This window comes from Labeo rohita, chromosome 7 (assembly GCF_022985175.1).
Source record: "Labeo rohita strain BAU-BD-2019 chromosome 7, IGBB_LRoh.1.0, whole genome shotgun sequence".
Taxonomy (NCBI): Eukaryota; Metazoa; Chordata; class Actinopteri; order Cypriniformes; family Cyprinidae; genus Labeo; species Labeo rohita.
This window is the reverse complement of record NC_066875.1, coordinates 32,741,563-32,764,159: the sequence shown is the minus strand read 5'-3', so window position 1 is coordinate 32,764,159 and position 22,597 is coordinate 32,741,563. Positions and strand designations below refer to the sequence as shown.

Here is a 22,597-nt window from a genome sequence, read left to right as displayed (position 1 = left end):
GCATAACTGAAGTTAAATTTCCCTTTATTTTGAAAAAACGGGATAGTTGATATCTACAACACAGAGGTAGACCCCGATTTCCCTTTTTGCATACCAGGTTTTATTATTAAAATTACGTACAATGCCGTTCAAAAGTTTGGGATCAGTAAGATTTATTTTTTAAGAAAAGTCTGAATGCTAATCAAGGCTGTTTATTTGATCAAAAATCCAGAAAAAAATATAATATTGAATATAATAGAAATATAATTTTTCTATTTTAATATACATAATCTCATTTATTCCTGTGATCAAAGTTGAATTTGCAGTATCATTACTCCAGTATCCAGTTTCACATGATCCTTCAGAAATCATTCTAATATGCTGATTAATTATCAGTGCTGCCTAATATTTTTTTGGAACCTGATTCTTTTTTTCAGGGTTATTTGATGAATCAAAAGTTAAAAAGAACAGCATTTATTTAAAATAGAAGTTTTTTTCTAACAATATGCACTACCTTTCAAAAGTTTGGGGTCAGTACATTTTTTTTATTTTTGAAAGAAATTAATACTTTTATTCAGCAAGGATGTGTTAAATTAATAAAAAGTGATAGACTTATAGATAAAGATTTATATTTTGAATAAATGCTGTTCTTTTTATTCATCAACGAATCCTGAAAAAAAGTATCACAGGTTCAAAAATTACTTGGCAGCACAATTGTTGCCAACATAGATAATTCTAATAATAAGTCAATTAGAATGTTTCCTGAAGGATCATGTGATGCTTAAGACTGAAAAATTGAAAATAATGAAAATTCAGCATTGCATCACAAGAATAAATTGTACTTTGAAGTACACTACCGTTCAAAAGTTTGGGGTCAGTAAGACTTGTAATAGTCTTTAAAGAAGTCTCTTATGGTCATCAAGGCTGCATTTATTTGATTAAAAATATAGAAAAAAAAACAGTAATATTGCAAAATGTTTTTACAATATAAAATAATGTTTTTTATTTTAACATACTTTAAAATAGAATTTATTCCTGTGATGAAAAGCTGAATTTTTATCAGCTGTTACTCCAGTCTTAAGTGTCACATGATCCTTCAGAAATCATTCTAATATGCGGATTTATTATTAGAATGATCAATGTTGGATAATATCAACAGTTGTGCTGCTAAATATTTTTTGGAACCTGTGATTTTTTTTTTTTCAGGATTCTTTCATGAATAACAAGTTTAAAAAGTACAGTGTTTATTCAAAATATAAATATTTTATAACAATGTCAATTATTTATTATTAACTTTTAATAAACTTTTAATTATTAACTTACTACATCCTTGGTGAATAAAAGTATTAATTTCTTAAAAAATAAAAAAAATAAATAAAAAAAAAAGAAACAATAAAAATGTACTGACCCCAAACTTTTGAATGGTAGTGTATATTAAAATAGAAACCATTATTTTATATTGTAATAACATTTCGCAACACTGTTTTTTTCTGTATTTTTGATCAAATAAATGCAGCCTTGATGAGCATAAGAAACTTCTTTAAAAACATTACAAGTCTTACTAATCCAAAAATTTTCAATGGCAGTGTACCTCATAATTATACATGTGTGAAAATAGGCCTGCTAGCTAAGATGTCAATGCACAAGCATAACTAGTGTTAGTTAGAAGTGTGTTCCACACTGGAAAACGATGAAAATCAGCTTTTTTTAGCTAGCACTACTGCGATGATCTTGCAACAGCAGATAAAATCCCAGCGTGACTGCTCATGTCTGCGTGCTCGTCCTCTCTCTGGAGGGTTTATAGTCATTGGTGTTGACTTCAAAAGCCCCTGCCAGGTCTTTCACACTACTGGCAGCTCGAGGTTTATCCAGGATGTTCCCTCTGGCCTTCACCTTTCGTGGGTTAGTGTTCAGACTCTTAGATCTAAGCGAGGGGTACATCCTGTCCTCCGCTACATACAAGTGATCCGAGTCCATCAGCTCCTCTCGCTTCTCTTCTCCTCCCGTTTTGGTGCTTTCGCTATTGACCTCTGACTGATCCCCATCTTTCTTCTCCTCACTTTCCCCTTGTTGCATTATTGTCCTCTTGCTCTCCTTAGAAGAACCTTCTTCATCTTGGGCCTCTCTTGGGCCTGTTTTGGGTGAAAGGCTGAATGGGGAGGGATGAACTTTGTCATCGAAGCGTGGTGGCCAGCGACCTAGTGTTGGTGATCTGCTTGCTTGATCCTGCAGGCCATGGGGCTCCGAAGCCCAAGTATTCCCTGGATCACGCAACCTCGACTGTGGCATCGAAACGTACAAAGTACCACTTTGGGATCTGTTCTCATACGAAAGGGAGTTACTCTGAGCTTCAGTTGGGTACAGACTCAAGGATTTCGCCCTTTCCAGAGGATGTGAAACTGCTACATCTATTCCAGCTTCTAGCTGAGCTTGAGTGTCTTTAGTGTGCTGACCAGAGGTGAGTTTTGGGGATTGAGAGGTCTGGTCTCTGTCTTGTGACTCGCAAGGAGAGATGAGGATGTCCACACTGGAGCTGGAGCGTGTCCTTTGCCGGAGGGGCACTACGTCCAGCGTGGGTCCGTAGCATGAAGCTTGTTGAGGGTTTAGTAGGAAGTCGCTGCTGCCAATGCTGCCGCGTCTCTCTGCATGGCCCTTCCTGTCTCCTGACATCTCCTCACCGCGGTCCTCGGCATCCAGGTGCCAGCGGTACAAACTGTAGCCGTCTGCGCTGTTGATGCTACTGCGGCGAAGCAGGCCGGATTGGTCCACGGCCATAGAGCTCCCGGATCGAGCGTGAACCAGCTCGCAGCGGTCAATGCCAGCCAGCCGCTCCATCGCATGCATCATGCGGCCGGAGAACTCCTCTAGCTGAGCCAAGCGCAGGTCTACTGTCTGCAGAGAGGCTTTCATGGAGTGCTCTCGTTCATTCACCTCCTCTAGGCGCATGGACATGTTCTCGACCCTGGGACAAAAAGTATTTTAAATGATGGTTGTTTGTTGTAACCTCAATAGGTCTAAATGTAGGGCTCAACAATAAGGACTGACCCAAAGACAGTGTCAAATGGTAAAGGTTTTGGAGAAAAATAAAGTCCATCCATCCACCATAAAAAGTACTCCACACTGCTCTTGGGGATTAATAAGGGCCTTCTGAAGTGAAGCAATGCATTTTTGTAAGAAAAATATCCATATTTAAAACTAAAAAACATAATATCTAGCTTCTGCTAACTGTCGCATGTGCGTTCAAGAGAGGGTGGTTTTCCAGTGGATGATGTAGGATGTAGGCTTAGCGTAAACTCTGGTGAGAATATACTAGTCTCATGAAAACCAAATTTTGTTTACAGGAAAGGAAAACCAGTCTTGCCTTGGGTTATATAGAAATCCTGCAACATTTTTCTATACAAATCCTCGTTTTGTACTTCTAATTCCTGACCTGTGTTTTGTTTTGCTCTCTCCTCTGTGCTTACACCTTCATCACTTGTCACCTGAGCTTATGCTACACCTACGTCCTATGTAGTGTTGCCAAGTCCGCATTTTTTCTGCAGAATTGGGCTACTTTAACGCTGTTGTCGAGATTTGATGTCCGTGGGTGCAGAACCTGATTTTACCAAGTACGACATGTTCCTGGATCAACATCTTTGTTGACCCTGGAACAATATCAGATTTGAAAAAACAGTTTATAGTTTTTATGAAGTTTAGGCTTACAATCAGTGTTTGGTGGTTGTACATCAGTGTCATTCATCTTTCATTTCCTCTGATTTTAGAGATAAATCATGGGTAAGTTTAGGTTTAGGTGTAGGGATGTGGTCAAGATTAACATTTTGGATTAAAATGCTGTTCCAGGGTCAACAAAATATGTTGAGCCAGGAACACATCTAACTCAGCAAAATCAGGACGTGCGTCCGTGGGTCGAAGTGACCCCAATAACATCATATTTAGCCCCTGGAATACGAATTTACCAGGGGAACCTAACAAAAAAAATGTGTATTTTATGTCCCGGAAAGCAATTTTTAATGGGGGACCTCCTTCAAAACGCAGTTGGACTAGTTTTGTGTAGCAATTGGGCAGGTTTTGTTGTGAAAACCTGGCAACCTTGGTCCTACATCATCTACTACAACAATGGCACTCTCTTGTTGAGCGCGTGTTTGACAGTTAGTGGAAGATAGAAATTACAGTTTATAAAGTTTTAAATATATGGATATTTTTCTTAGACAAATGCATCGATTCACCTCAGAAGGCCTTTATTAACCCCCCGGAGCTGTGTTGATCAGAGTTAATTTTTCACAGATAAAAATGAGACGATAATGAAACAATGAATGACAAAACTCTGAGGAAAATCTATTTACATTTTCGTCAACGAATAAAAATGAGAAAAAATGTAACACAATTTTTTTTTGTGTGTGTCTTTTTGTGATGGATGGATGCACTTTATTTTGCTTAAAAATATCGATCACCATTCAATGACATTGTTTGGAAGAGCCAGGACATTTTAAAATATAACTTAGATTGTATTTGTCTGAAAGAAGAAAGTCATATACACCTAGGATGGCTTGAGGGTGAGTAAATCATTGATTAATTTTCATTTTTGGGTGAACTATCCCTTTAAGGTTTATTTTTTAAAAATGTTTTATAAAAGGTGGTCACACTACATTTTTCATTCCATTGACATTCCATTGAGACAGGACATTTAAGAAAAATGCATTGCTAACAATAAAAAAATGATCATTCAGAACCACAGAAAATCCTTATTGTTAAGCCCTGACGTTACATTTGCAGGTGCAGTTGTTGTTTTTCATCCAGTACCTCTGGGAAGTGATTCGGATTCGCTCATCGTTGGAAGACTGCGCCTCGTCCTCCTTCTCTCTGAAGTACTCCTCCACACACTGTTCCTCAAACTCATACAGACTTTTCAGTTCCTCTGGACTCAGAGTCAACTCTGAAAAAAGAAAAAAAGAAAACAAGTGTTTAAAAATAGGCCACTAAAACATTGATACACTGAAGCCGTAAAAATGAGTTAACAGGAGTAATAACTCAGCCCGCGGTCTCTCTCATCCAGCTCCCCTTCCTGTTTCTTCCTGCAGCGGCAGCACAGTCGCTTCAACACAATGTATATGTGGCTGAAGATGATGAGGGGAGGAGGAAGCACGGGCCTGTCGTGAAAAGTCATGATGAGCTGGTAGCGCTGGAACTTCCACACTTGGTTGGAGATAGATTTCACTTCAAAGAACGTGTTACTGTGAAAGAAATGAGTTCTTTCAGTGTTATAATGATATTATGAGAACATAATAGTGTGCTACAGTACTATGGCTCATCATTGCTTTACATTACAGTGCTTACATTTTGTGTTTAGTCTTTGACTCACTTGAATACAGCAATGAGCAGGTTGACTAGTAGGATGTTGGCTACCAATAAGTAACAAGCCATGATGGCAGGTGTGAGCCAGGCCCCTGGTATACATGGAGGGAGCTTCTTCCCATCTTCATCATACATGTTTTCACCACAGGGTGCTGCCATACATAACAGAGGTTATGATGCAACCATGATGTGGCTCTACAGAGTTTGATTATTACATTTAATTGTGGGTTTAATGGAAGAATTTTACACTCACGATTAATCTCCATCGCATAGACTAAGAGTATGTAAAAAGAAAGAGAAAAAGCACAGATAAAGATTATGGAAAACAAAATCATTTATCATTTCACAATCAGCCAGACATCTAAATTCAAGTTAAATATTTTAAAATAGTCACTGTCAAATATGTTTGTACACTTCACATTTTAATTAAGTGAAGAAAGATATAGTGCCATTCAAAATTCTGGGGTCAGTATGATACTTTTATTCAGTAAGGATGCATGAAATTGATCAAAAGTGACAGCATAGACAAAACGATTTTACAACAAACCATTTAAACCTGTAATATGTCCTAATAGTACTATTTTTACTGTATTTTATCAAATAAATGCCTTGGTGAGTATGAGACTTATATCAAAAGCATGAAAAACAGACCCTAGACTTTCGAACGGTAGTGTAGGTTTGCACAATAAGTTGTGCTTACTCTAATATAGTAACTTTAACATATTTCTGTACAACTACCATCATGTATTTTTATATGTTCTGTACCATTAAAAACAGCATTTTTATCTTTAATTTTAAAATTAAAATAGCAGCTAATTAAACAATATATTACGGCGGTCGCGATAAAAAAGAAATGAATGAAAGTGTCAATTCGTGGTATTATATTTAGATTCGCTAACACTGCATTAAACTTCTTTTACATTCTGTTTTGTGCAGCGTTGAGCCTTATAGCCAATCAAACGCGTTTCTGTTGAATTTAGGAATGCACTGGTAATTTCGTAGTTTCAGTGATTATGGTGTGAGTTTTGCATAACTTGGGCTAGACTTGGTTAAGGTCATGGATGTTCGTCTATGAACCCAGAATGTGATGTGCCCAGAACGAAACAGAAACATTTTATATTGTTTTCTATATCGATATTAATAATGATTATTACACTATAAAGAGCAATAATCTACAATTATGATTTTTGTCATAATATTGCAACCCTATGAGTTCCTGTTTTTTACATGTATAATTTAGATACAATTTAAGCAGTCTATTGTTATTGACAACAGCTTATAATATTGATTAAAGTAACTGGGAAAATTTAAGTATTTGACAATAAAGACAGCATATGGTTTTTATAATAACAAGGTGATTATAAAAATTGCCCTCACAAATGTAAAAAAATGCCCCTGGAAATCTATTTTTATATATTTGCATACATTGACACTTACATGTATTCATTTAGCTGCTCACAAATGAGAATAATACAGGCAGCAATTTAACTAAGCAAAGCAACAATAGTAATGCTACAATATCAAAAATGCCATAACATAAAGAAAAAATGCCAACAATCAACAGCTACAAGACATAAACACCTGAAACTCACAAGCGGGGTAGGTAAAGACCAGCACTGTCACACTCAGTCCATCACACGATTCAGTAGAGGGTGAATGTCATGGCAGAGTGTTCAAATGATGAGGAGATGAGACACAAATCTTTCTGTATAGTTCACAGATACAGAGAGGGTGGAATGAGACGAGACGGATCATCCACACATGAATCAGGAAACAGAATCTTACTATGAATTCTAGTCTTACGGTCTATCGAGTCAGCAAACACTTCGCCATAGATCATCCAGTAGGGCATGTAGAAGATATTCCTCGCCAGGCGCCACGTCGGCTCCTCGTCCGGGTGCAGGATGGCCTGACGTGCCACGCCGAAACTCATGAGAACCACCAGCATGATCACCACAAAGTACAGCATGTCAATCATCTGTAAGCACACACACACACACACACACACACACACATCAACATATCATTATTGTTCAGAAAACAGAATCAAATGCTTTTAAGCCATTAATGTGTTTTTCTGTTAGTTCTCACCATTTTACCAATCATCATGACATATGGTCCCAAATACTTGTTAACTCCAAAGATATCGAGGACACGAATGTACCAGAAGATGATGTCTACACAGTAGATGACACGTCCGTATCCCATGTAAGGCTCATTCTGCAATCGCAGTAACAGTCCCATGAGGAACGTGGTGATGGCAGCCAGGTCGGTGATATTCCAGTACTCTTCAAGCCAAACGTTTATCTTCTGTTTCAGCTTTCCTGGCTCTGACATCAGGATCTACACACAAGCACATGTTGTGTCCAATGACGTAAAAACAGAAATATTACAATGCAGTAACACATTTTTGTTTGTGTACTTCACCTGTCTAACTTTCTCCAATCCAAGTGTGATAATGTAGGAGATGACAATCCATTCCTGCAGTGATGGCCATCTCTCCATTTTCACCAGGATGATGTAATTATACAGCATCAGGTATACCAGGTAAGCAGTCTGAGTAGATACATAATCGTTATGTTTTTGCAGTTAATGATTTGAAAATGTATGCTATAACAATTTTGATGTGTTTTCACGCACCGTATTGAACCAGAACTTTGTAAATGGAGCGTTATAGAAATAGTAAATCTTCTTCCCAACAGGCACTCGTTTCTGTTTCTTTTTGCTATCTTCCTCATCACCTTTCTTAGATGTTCCATCCATGCTCACGGTGCCATCCTGAAAATAAATATCCACCCTGAGAGTTTTACTAACTTTCACCTCAAAGATCCATGTAAAAGTTAACGGTGCTGTATGTATGTTTTTTACTCTTCTTAAGCCTAAAAATAACATAATATGTTTGTAGATATTTGGGAAACATGTTGTTTACATAGCTGTTTCTCTGAAAAATAATGCAAGTAATTCTACTCTGAAATGTGGGTTTCGGGCAGATTCCGGGACGGGATTGCAGTACCCATTTCAACCGCTATCTGTCAATCTTACATACTGGACCTTTAAGAAGCCACTGTAAACTAAAGTTTAGGGTCGGCACAATTATTTTTTACTTTTATGCTCACCAAATGTGCTTTTATTTGATTAAAAATAGAGAAAAACAGTACATTTGTAAACAAACAAACAAAAAAAATTACATTGTAATATAGTTAAAAATGTACATATTTTTACCTTGCCAGATTTGTTATCATCCTCTTTGTCTTTAAGCTCTTCTTTGTCTTTGGAGTTTTGGTAAGACAGATCATCTCCGGTTCGGAAGTCTAGGAGAAGAATGGCTGGAGGAAAGATGATTCCAACGATTACCTGGGAATCATATGAAATGATAAAAATGTTGACATGTAATATTTAGAGTCAGTGACTCATAAATGTAGTGTGTTTATTTTGGATTGCAGACCTTGAGTCCATTACTCTTCCCCACCCGTAGACAGCCCATCCACATGTCGGTGAGCAGCATTTGGCTGCAGGTATGGGCTATAAAGTCTCTGTGTTTGGCAGCTACAGCCAGTTTCAGACAGGTGGAGTTACTCCAGTTCTTCAGTTCATACGTCAACAGCTTCATGGCCACCTGTTCATCATGCTTGTACGACTGATCTAGCAGCTCGTATGCTAACTGACCAAATTCCCTGAGTGTGAGAGGGAGAAGAGAGAGGTTTTATGAAATATGACACTTTGTTAACAGTTTAGTTTAGAAGTAAAAGCTAAAAACAGCTCCATTCTATTCTGTTCTATTCTATTCTGCCACATGCAACCTAATATTGTTTTGCCCTTCCTAAATAAATGAATACATACACTACCGTTTTTTTTTTTTTTTTTAAAGAAGTCTTTTATGCTCATCAAAGTTGCATTTATTTGATTGAATATACAGAAAAAAATGTAATATTATGGAATATTATTGAAATTTAAAATGATTGTTTACTATACTACTTTAATATACTTTAAAACAGAATTTATTCCTGTGATGCAAAGCTGAAGTTTCGGCATCATTACTCAAGTCTTTAGTGTCACATGATCCTTTAGAAATCTTTTTAGTATGGTGGTTTATTATCAGTATTAACAAAAAGTAAAAAAGAACAGCATATATTTTGTAATAATTTTGTAAAAAAAAATGTTAAAGATCTTTTTTTTCAGCAAGGATTTTTTAAATGAATAAAAAGTGATGGTAAAGACTTTTATTGTTGGAAAATATATAATATTTAAATATAATATATAATAATATATTTTAAAACTTTTTATTCATCAAAGAATCCTGAAAAAGTATCACAAGTTCCAAAAAGCAGCAAAAACAACATTGATTATAATTCAGCATATTGTTAATAAATCAGAATGATTTCTGAAAGATCATGTGACACTGAAGACTGGAGTAATGGATGATGAAAATTAAGCTTTGCATCACATAAATAAATTATATTTTACAGTATATTTAAATAGAAAATTATTTTAAATCATAATAAATATTTTATAATACTATTTTTTTCTGTATTTTTTTAATCAAACAAATGCAGCCTTGATGAACAGAAGAAATGTCTTTAAAAACATTAAAACTAATCCCAAACTTTGCAAAACTTTGCCCCAAAACAGCAATGTAAATACATAAAACTACCATTCAGAAGTGTGGGGTCAGTACCATTTTTATATTTTTATTTTATATTTTTTTGAAAGAAATCAACTTTGTTTTCAGCAAGGATGCATTAATTGATTAAGTGTGACAGTAGACAGCCATGATGTTATTAAAAAAATCTTTCGAATAAATGCTGTTCTTCTGAATTTTATTTTCAAAAAAAAAAAAAAAAAAGTTATTTTAAGTTAATTTTAAGTTAAGTTAATTTTTCAGTTAAATTTAAAAAAATGTATCACGGTGTATCACAATGGTTTTCAATATAACTTTTTCTTAAACGCCAAATCAGCACATTAGCAAGATTTCTGAAGGATCATGTGAGACCGGTGTAATGGCTGCTGAAAACTGTTTTACCATCACAGATATAAATTACATTTTAAAATAAATTGCAATGGAAGACATTTTTTAGACAAAAGGCTAATAATGTTAAATAATATTGCCATTTTTCTAGATTTCGATCAAATAAATGCAGCAATGGTGAGCATAGAAGACTTCTATTAAAAAATCTTACCGACCCCTTTGACTGGTACTATATGCTATATAAATTGTAAAATAAATTGATAATATAATATAATATAATATAATAATTGCCTACTTTGAATTATTGTCCAGATCCTGCGAGATGTCGTCCACTAGTTCACTCCGTGAAGATTCGTGCGCCATCGCTTTATAGAGTTTACACGCCACCAGAGCTTTGGCCATGGCCTCTTCTCCCCTCTGCCAGAGAAAGAGCGCCATCTTTTGGCGCTTCATGAGAACAGCCCACACCATCAGCTCATGGAACGGGTACTGGAATCGACTGACCTCTGGGTCATCAACGTCAATGTCGATTTCTTCCTCTTTCTTTTTCTTCATCTTCTTTTTGCCTTTAGGTCTTGGGTCATCATCCTTTCAAAAACAAAACGAAGTGATTGTGTCTCTGTAAATACTACACGTTTTAGCTACCAGTCAGATTTCTTCTGTGTGAGAGTATATACATACTTCTGATAATGAATACATAAAATACCTGCCATTTTTATTTTAAATGTTTTTGTGGCTTACCTCCATACCCAGTAGTTTCAAAGCTTTGGGCTAAAAGAGACAGAAAATGTGATATTTTATTTTTTAATATATTTATTATTATTATTATTTGAATTTCTCAAAAGTGTGGAACCTGAGAAACAAGTTATTACTAATTATCTATATTTTTGATAGTCAGCCCATTAACTGACAAGTCAGTCATTTTTGTTTTACTTTTTTTTTTATAATGTGTTTGCAGGAAAAAATGACTTTGTATTTTCAGATATGCATGAATATATAAGGGTATAACGGGTTGTTGGTAACTCACTCTTTTCAGTCCATAGAGGTTATTATAGAGTGTGCGGAAACTTTTCCTAGTATAGTGACACCGATATGCTCCTCCCATGAGGTACTCCAGAACCAGGCCAATGTCAATCAGAGTGATCTGGTAATCTGGTGGTAGGTTTCCCTGGAGAAATGAATGTCATAACACCATAAAGTAACTTGTTCTTTTACTGCTGAAATAAAACTATTTATGCAATGCTCTTACAATCAAACACACACATGCATAAATCCAAACACATTAAAGTCTTATTCTTTAGAACAATAGGCCATAAAATTACTGAAAAATATGTTTTAACTCATTGTGATAGTCTCAAAAACAAGAAAGCTCATAGCAGAAATGATTAATAATTAACGTTACCTTTTTTACATCTCTGACCACAAAATGCAGTGTGTTGGTCGGCCCTAATTTCTGAATAAAAAAATTATAAAACCATATACACAATTCAGGGAAAAGCCCATTAGGCTCCATCTTCTGTAAAACACACAGATGTTGGTGGGCTAAGTGCTTTCTCCTCAACAACAGATTACGTAATATGATATGATAATGGATAATACTGAACACACAAATGACATTTTTAAAGCATACTGCATGGAAAGAGATGAGGGGACAGCAGTGAAAGCTCTAATGACTGGACATGTGGGTCATGTTTGTCATTGGTTGTATCATTGAAACATAAATAAATCATTAAAACAGACAGCACAGTAAAACACAGCAGCTACGTGACCCTCTAATATTCCATAAATATATGATTATGTGCCAACTGTGTTATAGAGCTCTTCCAGTCGCGGGATCGTCAGGAAATGGTGGATGTTGACGCCATTTTCAATAAGGAGCTTCACAAAATCCACTCTGTCAAGCACGAGTGCGTCCATCATGGCCTGCTCCAGAGAATTAACCTATTTTATATATCAACACACAGACAAACACAGAAAATTTAATTGACCAGCGAGAACATACACACACATATAAACAGAATCACTTTAACTAAAATATACACACATCCAGCAGTGTATTCAGTGGTAAGCAGAGCAAATACTCACTAACAAAATATTAGTGAAGAATAAATCTTACCCAGTTAAGCAGCTCTAGTTTTCTAGGATCAGTCTCCTCCGGAGGCTCAGGTTTAGATTTGGCACCTTTGCCCTTCTTGGCCCTGACAGGTTTACCCTTGCTGGCACGGGTGGCGATGGGGCTCTTTGGTTTATCTTGCTGGCTCGTGGATGAGGTGGGAAGGGACCCAGCAGGCTGATAATAGAGATGTGTAAATATGTATTTAATGATTTTATAATAGTGAATACAAACACTATATGTATTAATATATATAATGTGACTACTGATTCTCTGTAGACAATCTATACGCTATGTTCCAGTTAATCCTGTGCATGGCATCACCTACAGGCCAGTGTTGTCCATGGACGAAGATTTGGCTGCGAGCAATATCCACACGGTTCCAGGCCAAAGCTAAACTCAGCTGGTCCGGAGCTGAGGCATTTGTGCCTGACAAACCCAAAGATTGTTAATGGAATAAGAGCGAATAAACTGAATGAAAATGCTTTTAAACAAATATTAATATTCTGATACAAACAATGTACTTTTTTTAGGGATGTGTCCTATTGTCCTATTGTAAACTGTGTGATATGTGGTCTGAACAAGAATTCACCTTTCAGCAGAGCAGTCAAGATGGCCATCTCAATATCCTGCTGACCTTCTGAGGCCGTGCGGAAAACTGTGATCTGTTACAGCACAAAAGGTAAAAACCATATGAAATGCATGTAATAATATAGTATACTGAACATACAATCCACCTTTTCTTCCCATAGGGAAAAAAATCTGCATCCAGCTGTTTTTAGCTTGTTTTTCTGCTTGATATTGCAAATTAGTTAGTCTTACCATGTTATTTTAATGTATTATCTTAATTATGAGTGCACTGGTTTGTAATGCAAACAGTTTTACCGTGTAGTGCACATTGTTATTCTTCTCATTATTTCCCTGTAGCAGCTGATCGTGAATTTAACGGTAAAAAACTGTAAAAATGCTACAGTAAAATCCTGTTAAATGGTTAACAGTAAAAGTAAATTGACATTCCCAGAATTCCCTGTGTTACATTTATTTTTAAATGTTTTTTTTTTTTTTGTTGTTGTTGAAATAACTTTTCTTAGCATTTTTGTACATTAGGGTTGTATGTTACATCTATTGTTGTTAAATTGTTTATTGCATTAATTCAGTTTCATGTGTGTTACCATGACGGTGTTTAGTGTTGAGTGAATGACACTCTGCACCTTCTATATATGTTAATATTTAAAAGCTGTTTGTGATGAGCTTTGGTTCTTAATGTGACTTTCTCATCACCACATGCTTTTGGTGGTAACCAGTGTATTATAATAGTTCAAAACAGATTTCAGTACTTCAGTAGGCTGGTACATTAACATTTTATGTTAATTATGAAAACTGTAAAACATAAAACGCTGATACCATATTTTTTTTTCAGTAAAATTCCGGCAACCACAGCTGCTGTTTTTTTTACCGTAAATTTTACATATTTTTTTTTTACAGTGTAGGCTTGCTTCCACATCAAAGAAAAATGTGGATATGAATAGAATTATATATATATATACACTACTGTTCAAAGATTGGGAAATGGTAAGTTCTTTCTTTTGAAAGTCTCTTATGTTGACCAAGGCTGGATTTATTTGATCAAAAATCCCACAGAAGCAGTAATAATGTGAAACATTATCACAATTTAATATTTTGTAAAAGGTCATTTATTCCTGTGATGGCAAAGCTGAATTTCCAGCAGGCCATTACTCCAATCACATGATCCTTCAAAAATCATAATATTCTAATTTCTTATTATTATCAGTGTTGAAAATACTTGATATATTTTTGTGGACACTGTGGTACTTTTTTTCAGAATTATTTGATAATTCTAAGAAAGTCCTTATACTGTCACTTCTGATTATTTTTAATGTATTCTTGCATTTTTAAAAAATAATCTTACTGACCCCAACCTATTGAGCAGTAGAGTAACTCTGTGAAGGACAAGCATAAATCAGGATCACAATACTTAATGATAAATAAAAACATGAAATAAACAATTATAGTATTTGTTTATTCATTTTTCCACAACTGTTTTTAATTATTATGGTTGGACAGAAATGTATTAAATTATGTTTTGGTATGTATATGTATGTTTAAAGTAAATAAATGATCAGACAGATAAAATGTGAGCAACAGAGAGATCATAATGATTTGATCAGGGGACACTGAATACTGACGCATTGTGTTTAAAACATGCATTTATATATTACATTACGTAAAATTTTTACAGGGCTCCTAAAGATAACATATTCAATACCTTAAACTTCAAAAAAGTAAGATCTGATACACTACAAATTGCTACCCAGAACAGCCAAGATGAACAAATGTATTTACTAATATGTGTTTTCTAATTTTCCCATAAATCACGTGTTCTTCACATGGCTTTGAGGAACTTGCCTCAACGCCCCCAGGTTTTGGAAATCATTTTAAACCTCATGTCTATATTTTCATGAAGGACAAAAGCACTCAATGGGATGACAGGGAAATGTGATGGCAAATTGTGAGCTGGATGTTTTGGAATAACAACATAAGAAAAAAGATCAAAAAAATTAAAATAAGAAAATAATAAGAAAAATGTATGATATGAAAAAGGCAAATGAGGCCAAATGAATAACAGTCATGTTTATTATCATATCGGTGAAATATAACACAATATAAAACAGAACGTTTGTCATAAACACACAGTATATGTTATATCATCGCAAAAATCTTGAACATAGTTGTCTTTAATCTGTTGTCTTGCCATTCTATCCTATGTTTTACTCACCAGCTCTCTTTTCTTCATGCACTCCATCACCATGAGATAAATCTGCTGTGCCTGATTCCGGTTGTAGTTGAATGTCTTCTGTATGGTTACTAGAAGCTGGTCTCTAACACTGTCATTAACCAACCTGTCCCACAACAAGGTAATGGAAACCAAGAGAAGGAGTTATTAAGTCTTAAGTAGCATGGGTACATTTGTAGCAATAGCCAAAAATACATTGTATGGGTCAAAATGATCAATTTTACTTTTATGCCAAAAATCAGTAGGATATTAAGTAAAGATCATGTTCCTATGATAGATATCTTGTAAATTTCCTACCATAAATACATAAAAGCCTAATTTTTAATAGTAATATACATTGCTAAGAACACAATTTGAAAGGCAATTTTCTCAATATTTAGATTTTTTTGCACCCTCAGATTCCAGGTTTTCAAATAGCTGTATATCGGCCAAATATTGACTTATTCTAACAAACCACATCAATGGAAAGCTTATTTATTATATAGCTTATAGCTGGTTTTGTGATCCAGGGTCATAAATATGATTTTTTTTCAACAGCACAATAACCTATTGGTAAAAACTTAATTTTCTCCTTTCATGTAGTGAATTTGCCTTAGAAAATAAAACATTTGAATAATTGCACCTTTAAAATTCATTAATAATCACTGAATCATCATAAATATTTTCCTTACCCATCCTCCTCTGAGTACTTGTGAGCAAATGAAATGATATCTGAAGCTCGGCCGCTGCCGTCGCACACAACCACAGGTACAGGAGGGTCCTCACGCAGACTCTCCAACACTATGGAGATTACATTCGGCCCTCCTTCAAGGATCAGACACACCAAAGGGACCCCCTGACCCAGACCTGTACAAACACACAAGTAAAACATACTTATGTACAAATATACACAGTGATTAGACATGAAATTAGACATTAGGCATGATCAAAACTGTAGTATGGGATGACATCTGGACCTCCCTTTGCTGTCCCAGCCTCATCAGGAACTCCAGGCATAGGATGACAAAGGGAAACCCAGGAGGTCACAGACTGGGCTTTCCATCACTAGATCAACATTCATGGACTCCAACAATGTTTCTTTCCATTTTGACTCGATGGATTCAATAAAACTGTTTAACTTACTTAAAAAAGCTACTAAACATTCTCTAAAAGTTACTTACGTGTGTTGATCTTCTGCAGAGAGATGTGTTTCTCTAGCTGCCTGCGCAGACGGACCTCCGCGCCATATTTTCCATGAGTGCCGTTGTCAGCCAGAATGAAGTGGGAATGGCTGTTGTTAAGCACAGAAAGTTTGCTGAGAGGGTTAGACATGGTTTGGTAGGGTCGAGTCACCTGGTCAAAGCAAAAACGCAGACAAAGTGATGATGCATTGCTCAAAAACCTCACCAAGCCAAGCCTCAAACATCCACTTATGTTGATTAAAAACATGTACATGCATTCCTGTGCACTGACACAAATGACTTACGTCTCGTCCGATCAGATCCTCTTTATTTTCCACAATACCCCATGGTGCAATTCCGATGGCGCACACTTTCCCACGGGACTTGGAGGAGTGGTCTTTCAGCGCATCTCCTACATGCCGAATCACTCCTGTGTAATGTGACAAGAGGGAATAAGCGTTCAATTATTAGTGTGTCATGTGGTGAAGTCTTTCGCAGTTTCTTGCTCAACAGGAAAGCAGATGATTCAGTATCTGAAACAGGAACAGAGGACCATTTAATTAAGTCATTTAGGTCACACTATGACCTGACCTTCTTATTTTTGTGCTGCACATCTTTGTTTTGTGAAACACCCACCTGTACTAACTCCTCCAGTGAAGATCCAGGCTCCAGTGGTAACTGCTGCTTTTATCAAGCCCTTTCCAAACACTTGCTTGAGTTTGGGCTGCAAGTCGAAGTTCTGCAGGCCTCCATGCACAGAGATCAGCAGGGTGGGCAGCTCCAGCTGCCAGTCTTTCACCATCAGATGCAGAAGGTTATCAGGCTTAGTATCATAGGACACACGGATATACTGATGATAAACATGGAAGAGAGGAGAGAAAATGATATGACTTTAGGGGATCAAATATTTAAAGTGTATGCACACTTTTTTGTGCAGTGAAAAACAAATGAATCACATGGTTATCTGCAAAATACCATGGCCTTGTTGACATGACCTCCTCCCTGGAATTCAATGATGCCGTATGCGTCAGTGGGCGTGGCTTGTGTGTGCTTAGCAACCGACCATTTCTCTTGTGGAGGCTCGGTCTGCACCCCCTGGCCTTCCTCTGCACCCTTAATGGTGGAACCAGGAAGAATAGCCACATGTTGGTTTACCAGCTGGCCGCAACAACACCTACAACAATTAGCAACAAGGAAAAAGCCACTATTAATCGCAAAAACAGCTCACTCACAGCTCATTAAAGGGATAAATTTTTATCTTTAATTACTCACCCTCATGTCGTTCCAAACCTGTAAGACCTTCGTTCATCTTCGGGAACAAAAATTTGATATTACTGATGAAATCCCTGCATAAACAGCAATGCAACTACCACATTCAAGGCCCAGAAAGGTAGTAAGAGCAAGAGCATTGTTAAAATAGTCCACGAGAATACATTTACCAAGCAAAGAAAACAAAAATAATGACTTTATTAAACAATTTATACCTTAATGGTCCACTTACTTGCTTTGAAACACTCAGCGTTATTGTATGTGTTGACATAATTTCAACTGAAGAGAGGGTGGGACATATCCAGCAGTCCCGCCCCCTTTTTTTAATAGCCAATAGTGTTTCGTTTTTTTTTATCACAGCTGCGTAATCCGCATTTGACAGTTTATGACAGTGACAGACTCATCAATATCGCATTATCTATATATAAAATAGCATTCTGTGTATAATTTAAATGTGTCCCATACGTTTTGTGGTTGCGCCGAGACGTGCATATGATCCACTCCGTGCTATCCTGTCTCTGGACCGGAGCAGGCTGTGAGCGTGCTGCCGCGGTTCGTGTGACACAGTGTGAAACCACACTGTGAATCGTTTTCTATCCCCTATAGTGCACTACTTGCCATTCAGAACACAGAAAATACAAATTCTGTTAACAACTGACCGATTTCAACCGCAGCTTCAGCTATTTATAATGTAGGGGGCGGGACGCTTCGGATCCTAGAGAGGATTTGATTGAACAGAAAGTTTGATGAAAAGCTGAAGTGCAGGGTGATGTAATCCAAATCGTTAATCCATATTTGCAGAAGTTAGAGACTGTGCGTTTTTAATGCTTATATCTTCTAAAGGCGAATTTTGTCATTGTTTTGGAGCACACCAACTTATAGATAACATTAAGGCTAACATTCATACTAAAAGCCAAAAACCAATTTTTGATTTAATGAAAAGATGCCTTTACTACCTTTCTGGGTCTTGAACATGTCAGTTGCATTGCTGTCTATGCAGGGTCAGAAAGCTCTCGGATTTCATCAAAAATATCTTAATTTGTGTTCTGAAGATGAACAAAGGTCTTACGGGTTTGGAACGACATGAGGGTGAGTAATTAAAGACTGAATTTTCATCTAATTTCCAACATTTTTCTATTTTCTTTAAAGTTTTTCATTTAATATTTGATTTTTATTTCAGTTAATTATTTTTAGTAGGTTCATTTTTAATTTTAGTGTTACAATAACAACACTGTTACTCACTTGTTGGGCTCTTTGCTGGGGAATATGTGAATGCACTCCCTTTTTAGAAATGTCCTTTCAATCCATGCCCTCTGAGCCTGCAAGACAAAACAGCAGAATTCAGTTCACTCAGTCATTTAAAGTGGAATGTCAAAACATTTCCTAAATCTCTTTTGTAATCCATTACTTTAATTTGTCAGTAGCTACAAAAAAGAACAAGCTGTTCAGTGGCTTATCTGTTTATTAAATGATTTCTGACTAACAATGTGGAAAACTACACAAACAGCACAAATTGTAAGAAGATTGAGATTATATTTGTTACCTATATATACAGCACACAAATACGAAAGTGTGTTCAGGGTTTTCACAAAGGCTGTAAAGCACTCTGGGTAAATGAAATCACTTTAGACATTAAAATTATGAAAACAACTGAACCCTTCTAGGTCAATGCACAGTCACATACACAGTAGTACTATTCCCACTCACAGTTGTTTACTCTCTATTCATATATTTGTTAAGAATTTTAATTGCACTTATATTTAAGATAATATGAAAGATTAAAACATGCTTGTGATACATACCCACAAATATAATAAACAAACCAGCTATTACTTGTGTAACACAAGCGTATTTACAGAAATACGCCCGACCTTCAATGCTACAACATCAAGCCAAACATATCATTAAAAAGGAATCCTGCTGTGGAGGATCTATCTGACAATATTCCACCAATAAATATCTGAATGTTTCTAATCTTGCTAGACAGGCACTTACCCTTGAAGATAAAGAAAAATACAAAAGGCTTGCATAATGGCAGGTTTGTCATGAAGTCTTCCTCCAGCCTGCCTTCAACTGCCTGTGGCCTTCATTTATGAAGCAGAGGTCTGGACCACGTGTGCTGGACCTCAGTCTCAGAGTCCCATGACCACTGCTGAAGATAATCCTGCTGGAACCTCATGACCAATCCACTGGAACACCACAAACTAAAGCCTACTCTGAGACGAGGGGCTCTTTAATCTGCCTCATTGGTCAACATGCTAATCTCTCCCATTAGCCCCTCCACACCTCTTCTTAATGCTGTTTGTTGAGGTAAACTGGACTGGATAGGAATCATATGAAAGATGCCAGTGCCTCAAGTCCTTACTGCAAAAATGTAGTATTTATATCAGATACAGTAACCAAGTTTTCACCTGTTTTAGAAAGCGCTGTAGCAGCACCACATTAAAAATAAACTCATACAGAAATCATTTAAGCGCAAGCGCTCTCATTCACAAAGAGCAGTATCGCTAAAACATAATCTGGCTCTGTCCCAAGCACATATGAGATTTGTGTTTAGACATCTGTCGACAGCTTTTGACATCTTTGGATTTAGGCATTTTTGCGCTTCACTTCTCCCAAATCCTAAAGGGTTTAGTCATAGAAACACACATGTGGAATTTCCCATGTGGAAGGTGAAGCTGCACGGTCACACAAACCACTCTCTGAAACGGCATAAACAATATTATAGGAATTTTTGTTTATATTTATATTTTTATATAATATTAAGCCACAAATATGGTATACTAAGTAAAATAAAATATAAAATAAAATCCTTTTTTTTTTTTTTTTGCAGAAAAATGATCTTTAATGATTATTTGTAAAGATAATGTTTTTTTTGTTTAATCTACACAAACACATAGCTGACATTGTCCCCAGATGAGCCACCTGATAAGGACTGACTGGAAAGAGAAAACTAGAAAAATCTGCTCCCACTGATCCATAATTACAATTTAGTCCCTCAAAGCTCTCACATTAACACATGTCTACCCCGTGAGCAGCTACATAAAGGAGCTCTGTGAGAAGCTCAACTCAGATAATCCTCATCTAAGCAAATCAAGCAAAGAGCAAATCAACTCTGTCGGCCAATAGGAAATGAAGACTAACATTTCCACACTGTTACAAAAATAAAATACAATAAAATATCACAGGGTTCAGTTCCAATGAATTTTGTAAAAGGGTTTTGGGGTCTTTATTCAAAATTGATAAGCCTTTCTTTTTCACAAGGGCTCCTTTAAACCATATGATTCTGGGAGTTATTATTATGAACTGTTGTTGATAATGCTGATTAAAAGTGCTTTTTTGGGAACACTGAATTAGCAAACGTTCTTACAGAACATGTTCAGTTGCAAACGCTGATAATAAGCATGTATGAGTTCGATAAGAGAAAATGGTGTTCGTCAGTTTGTACCTAGACAAGGATGGAACATTTTAGTCAGAAGGTCAAGTGAATCGTGACCTTGCTCGAATCTTTAATGCAACCTTGAATTTTCACAAACTCCAGAACACTGTTTTCCATTCCCTTGAAAACGCAAGCTGATTTGAAATAATTTCAGGGCCATTGTAAGACCACTAAGTGTGTTTTGTCCACTTGTGTTTGGACTCGTTCCACAGGACTCTGCATTAATCACATAAGATTGAGACTTTAGAAAGAACAAGGGTTTAAGCTACCCAGGCCAGTGCTCTTTACTGGGCCATTATCAGAGATTAGAGGACAATGCTGAAAACAGGTTGTGCACGTTTATGAGTCAACACTCAAGAGATCAAGACCTCTACTGGATTCAATGCATTCACCAAATTAGTTTACACACATGTACAAAATCACCGCAGATATAAAATGTTAACCAACGGAGACCCTGGTTTTTAGTGACATTACACAAACCTGCAACATCAACTTCTAAACTGCTTTTGTATAGGGCAAAAGTCAGTCAAATCTTCAAACATGCCCAATCCTTAACAAATTAAACATGAGGATAACATCACTTAAGTTAATCAGGCATCTGCAAGCAAAGGCATAGCTGGTGAAAGGTGGGAACAATTCCAGGTACTCACAACCGTTATTAGATTTTGGTTTTTTTAAAAGGCAACAGACTTCCTAGCTGGCTCTGCTCCCAAACATAATTAAGTACAGGTATTTTCTTCATCAACTTAAGATCACCCAGACAACTGCAGCAGGTGGAAAACGGAGGGAATTCAAAGCTTGTAAAGGTCTCTTACCTTTTGTGAGCCAGAAGATGTGCGTTTAATAGATGCACGCTTAAAAGACCCCTCTTTGCCCTTTTTCTGTCCAAATCCCCTGTTGTCCATCTTTATGAGCTCCTAAAGTCCAGCCATCACCATTCAACATTACAGTCTCAGTGACCAGCAGACAAAATAACCAACAACTGAAAAGAGTGATGTCCAGCTCCTGCATTCCACAGCCAGACTGGTTAACACAGACACAGGAAGATGGAAATAGTATGACGCTGACACAAAGACCCCCTTCCGCAACTACTGTATGTGTGTGCGTGTGTAATCAGGCTTAATGGAGTTGCCCTATGAGTGATGCTCTTTAATGCAGGAGATTTAATAAATGGTGATTGAAGGTAAATCTGGGTAAAAGTCAAACAAAAATGGCTCTAATGCTATATAAAAAATGCATGGTTAGGTCATGACCTAGGAAGTATTAGGAAACCGAAATGCAGGGCTTAGCTGTAAACAGGATGGTGCAGCATAATCACGTGTACCAATGTTCAGGTGATGGAATCAGATGACTCAAATTATAAAATGGTTCATTCCGAGATACAGCTCTATTATCTTGTTTATTTGAAGAAAAAAGCTCATAAGTATCCAGCCTAGGGGTAAGACTTCCAGTTCATTATCAGCTATAGGGCAATGATGAGAATAAAAACTATGTGCAGTAAATG

The 22,597-nt window shown here is 36.5% G+C and overlaps 1 protein-coding gene across 1 annotated transcript; it reads right to left on the bottom strand.

The window, feature by feature from the left end:
* Positions 1–7: 7 nt before the first annotated feature.
* Positions 8–22,147, bottom strand: trpm1a (transient receptor potential cation channel, subfamily M, member 1a). The gene is made up of 27 exons (XM_051114669.1): positions 21,909–22,147; positions 18,897–18,973; positions 17,361–17,559; positions 17,022–17,235; positions 16,691–16,815; positions 16,386–16,557; positions 15,897–16,071; positions 15,208–15,331; positions 13,003–13,075; positions 12,739–12,839; positions 12,414–12,587; positions 12,104–12,238; positions 11,700–11,750; positions 11,325–11,465; positions 11,039–11,068; positions 10,593–10,885; positions 8,777–9,005; positions 8,554–8,685; positions 7,972–8,109; positions 7,759–7,887; positions 7,423–7,674; positions 7,135–7,309; positions 5,585–5,605; positions 5,339–5,483; positions 5,008–5,210; positions 4,780–4,912; positions 8–2,941 (listed from the first exon to the last, which is right to left on the bottom strand). Exons 1-27 carry the CDS (start codon positions 21,996–21,998, stop codon positions 1,744–1,746), a joined length of 4,929 nt encoding a protein of 1,642 aa, XP_050970626.1. The 5' UTR covers positions 21,999–22,147; the 3' UTR covers positions 8–1,743.
* Positions 22,148–22,597: the final 450 nt, after the last annotated feature.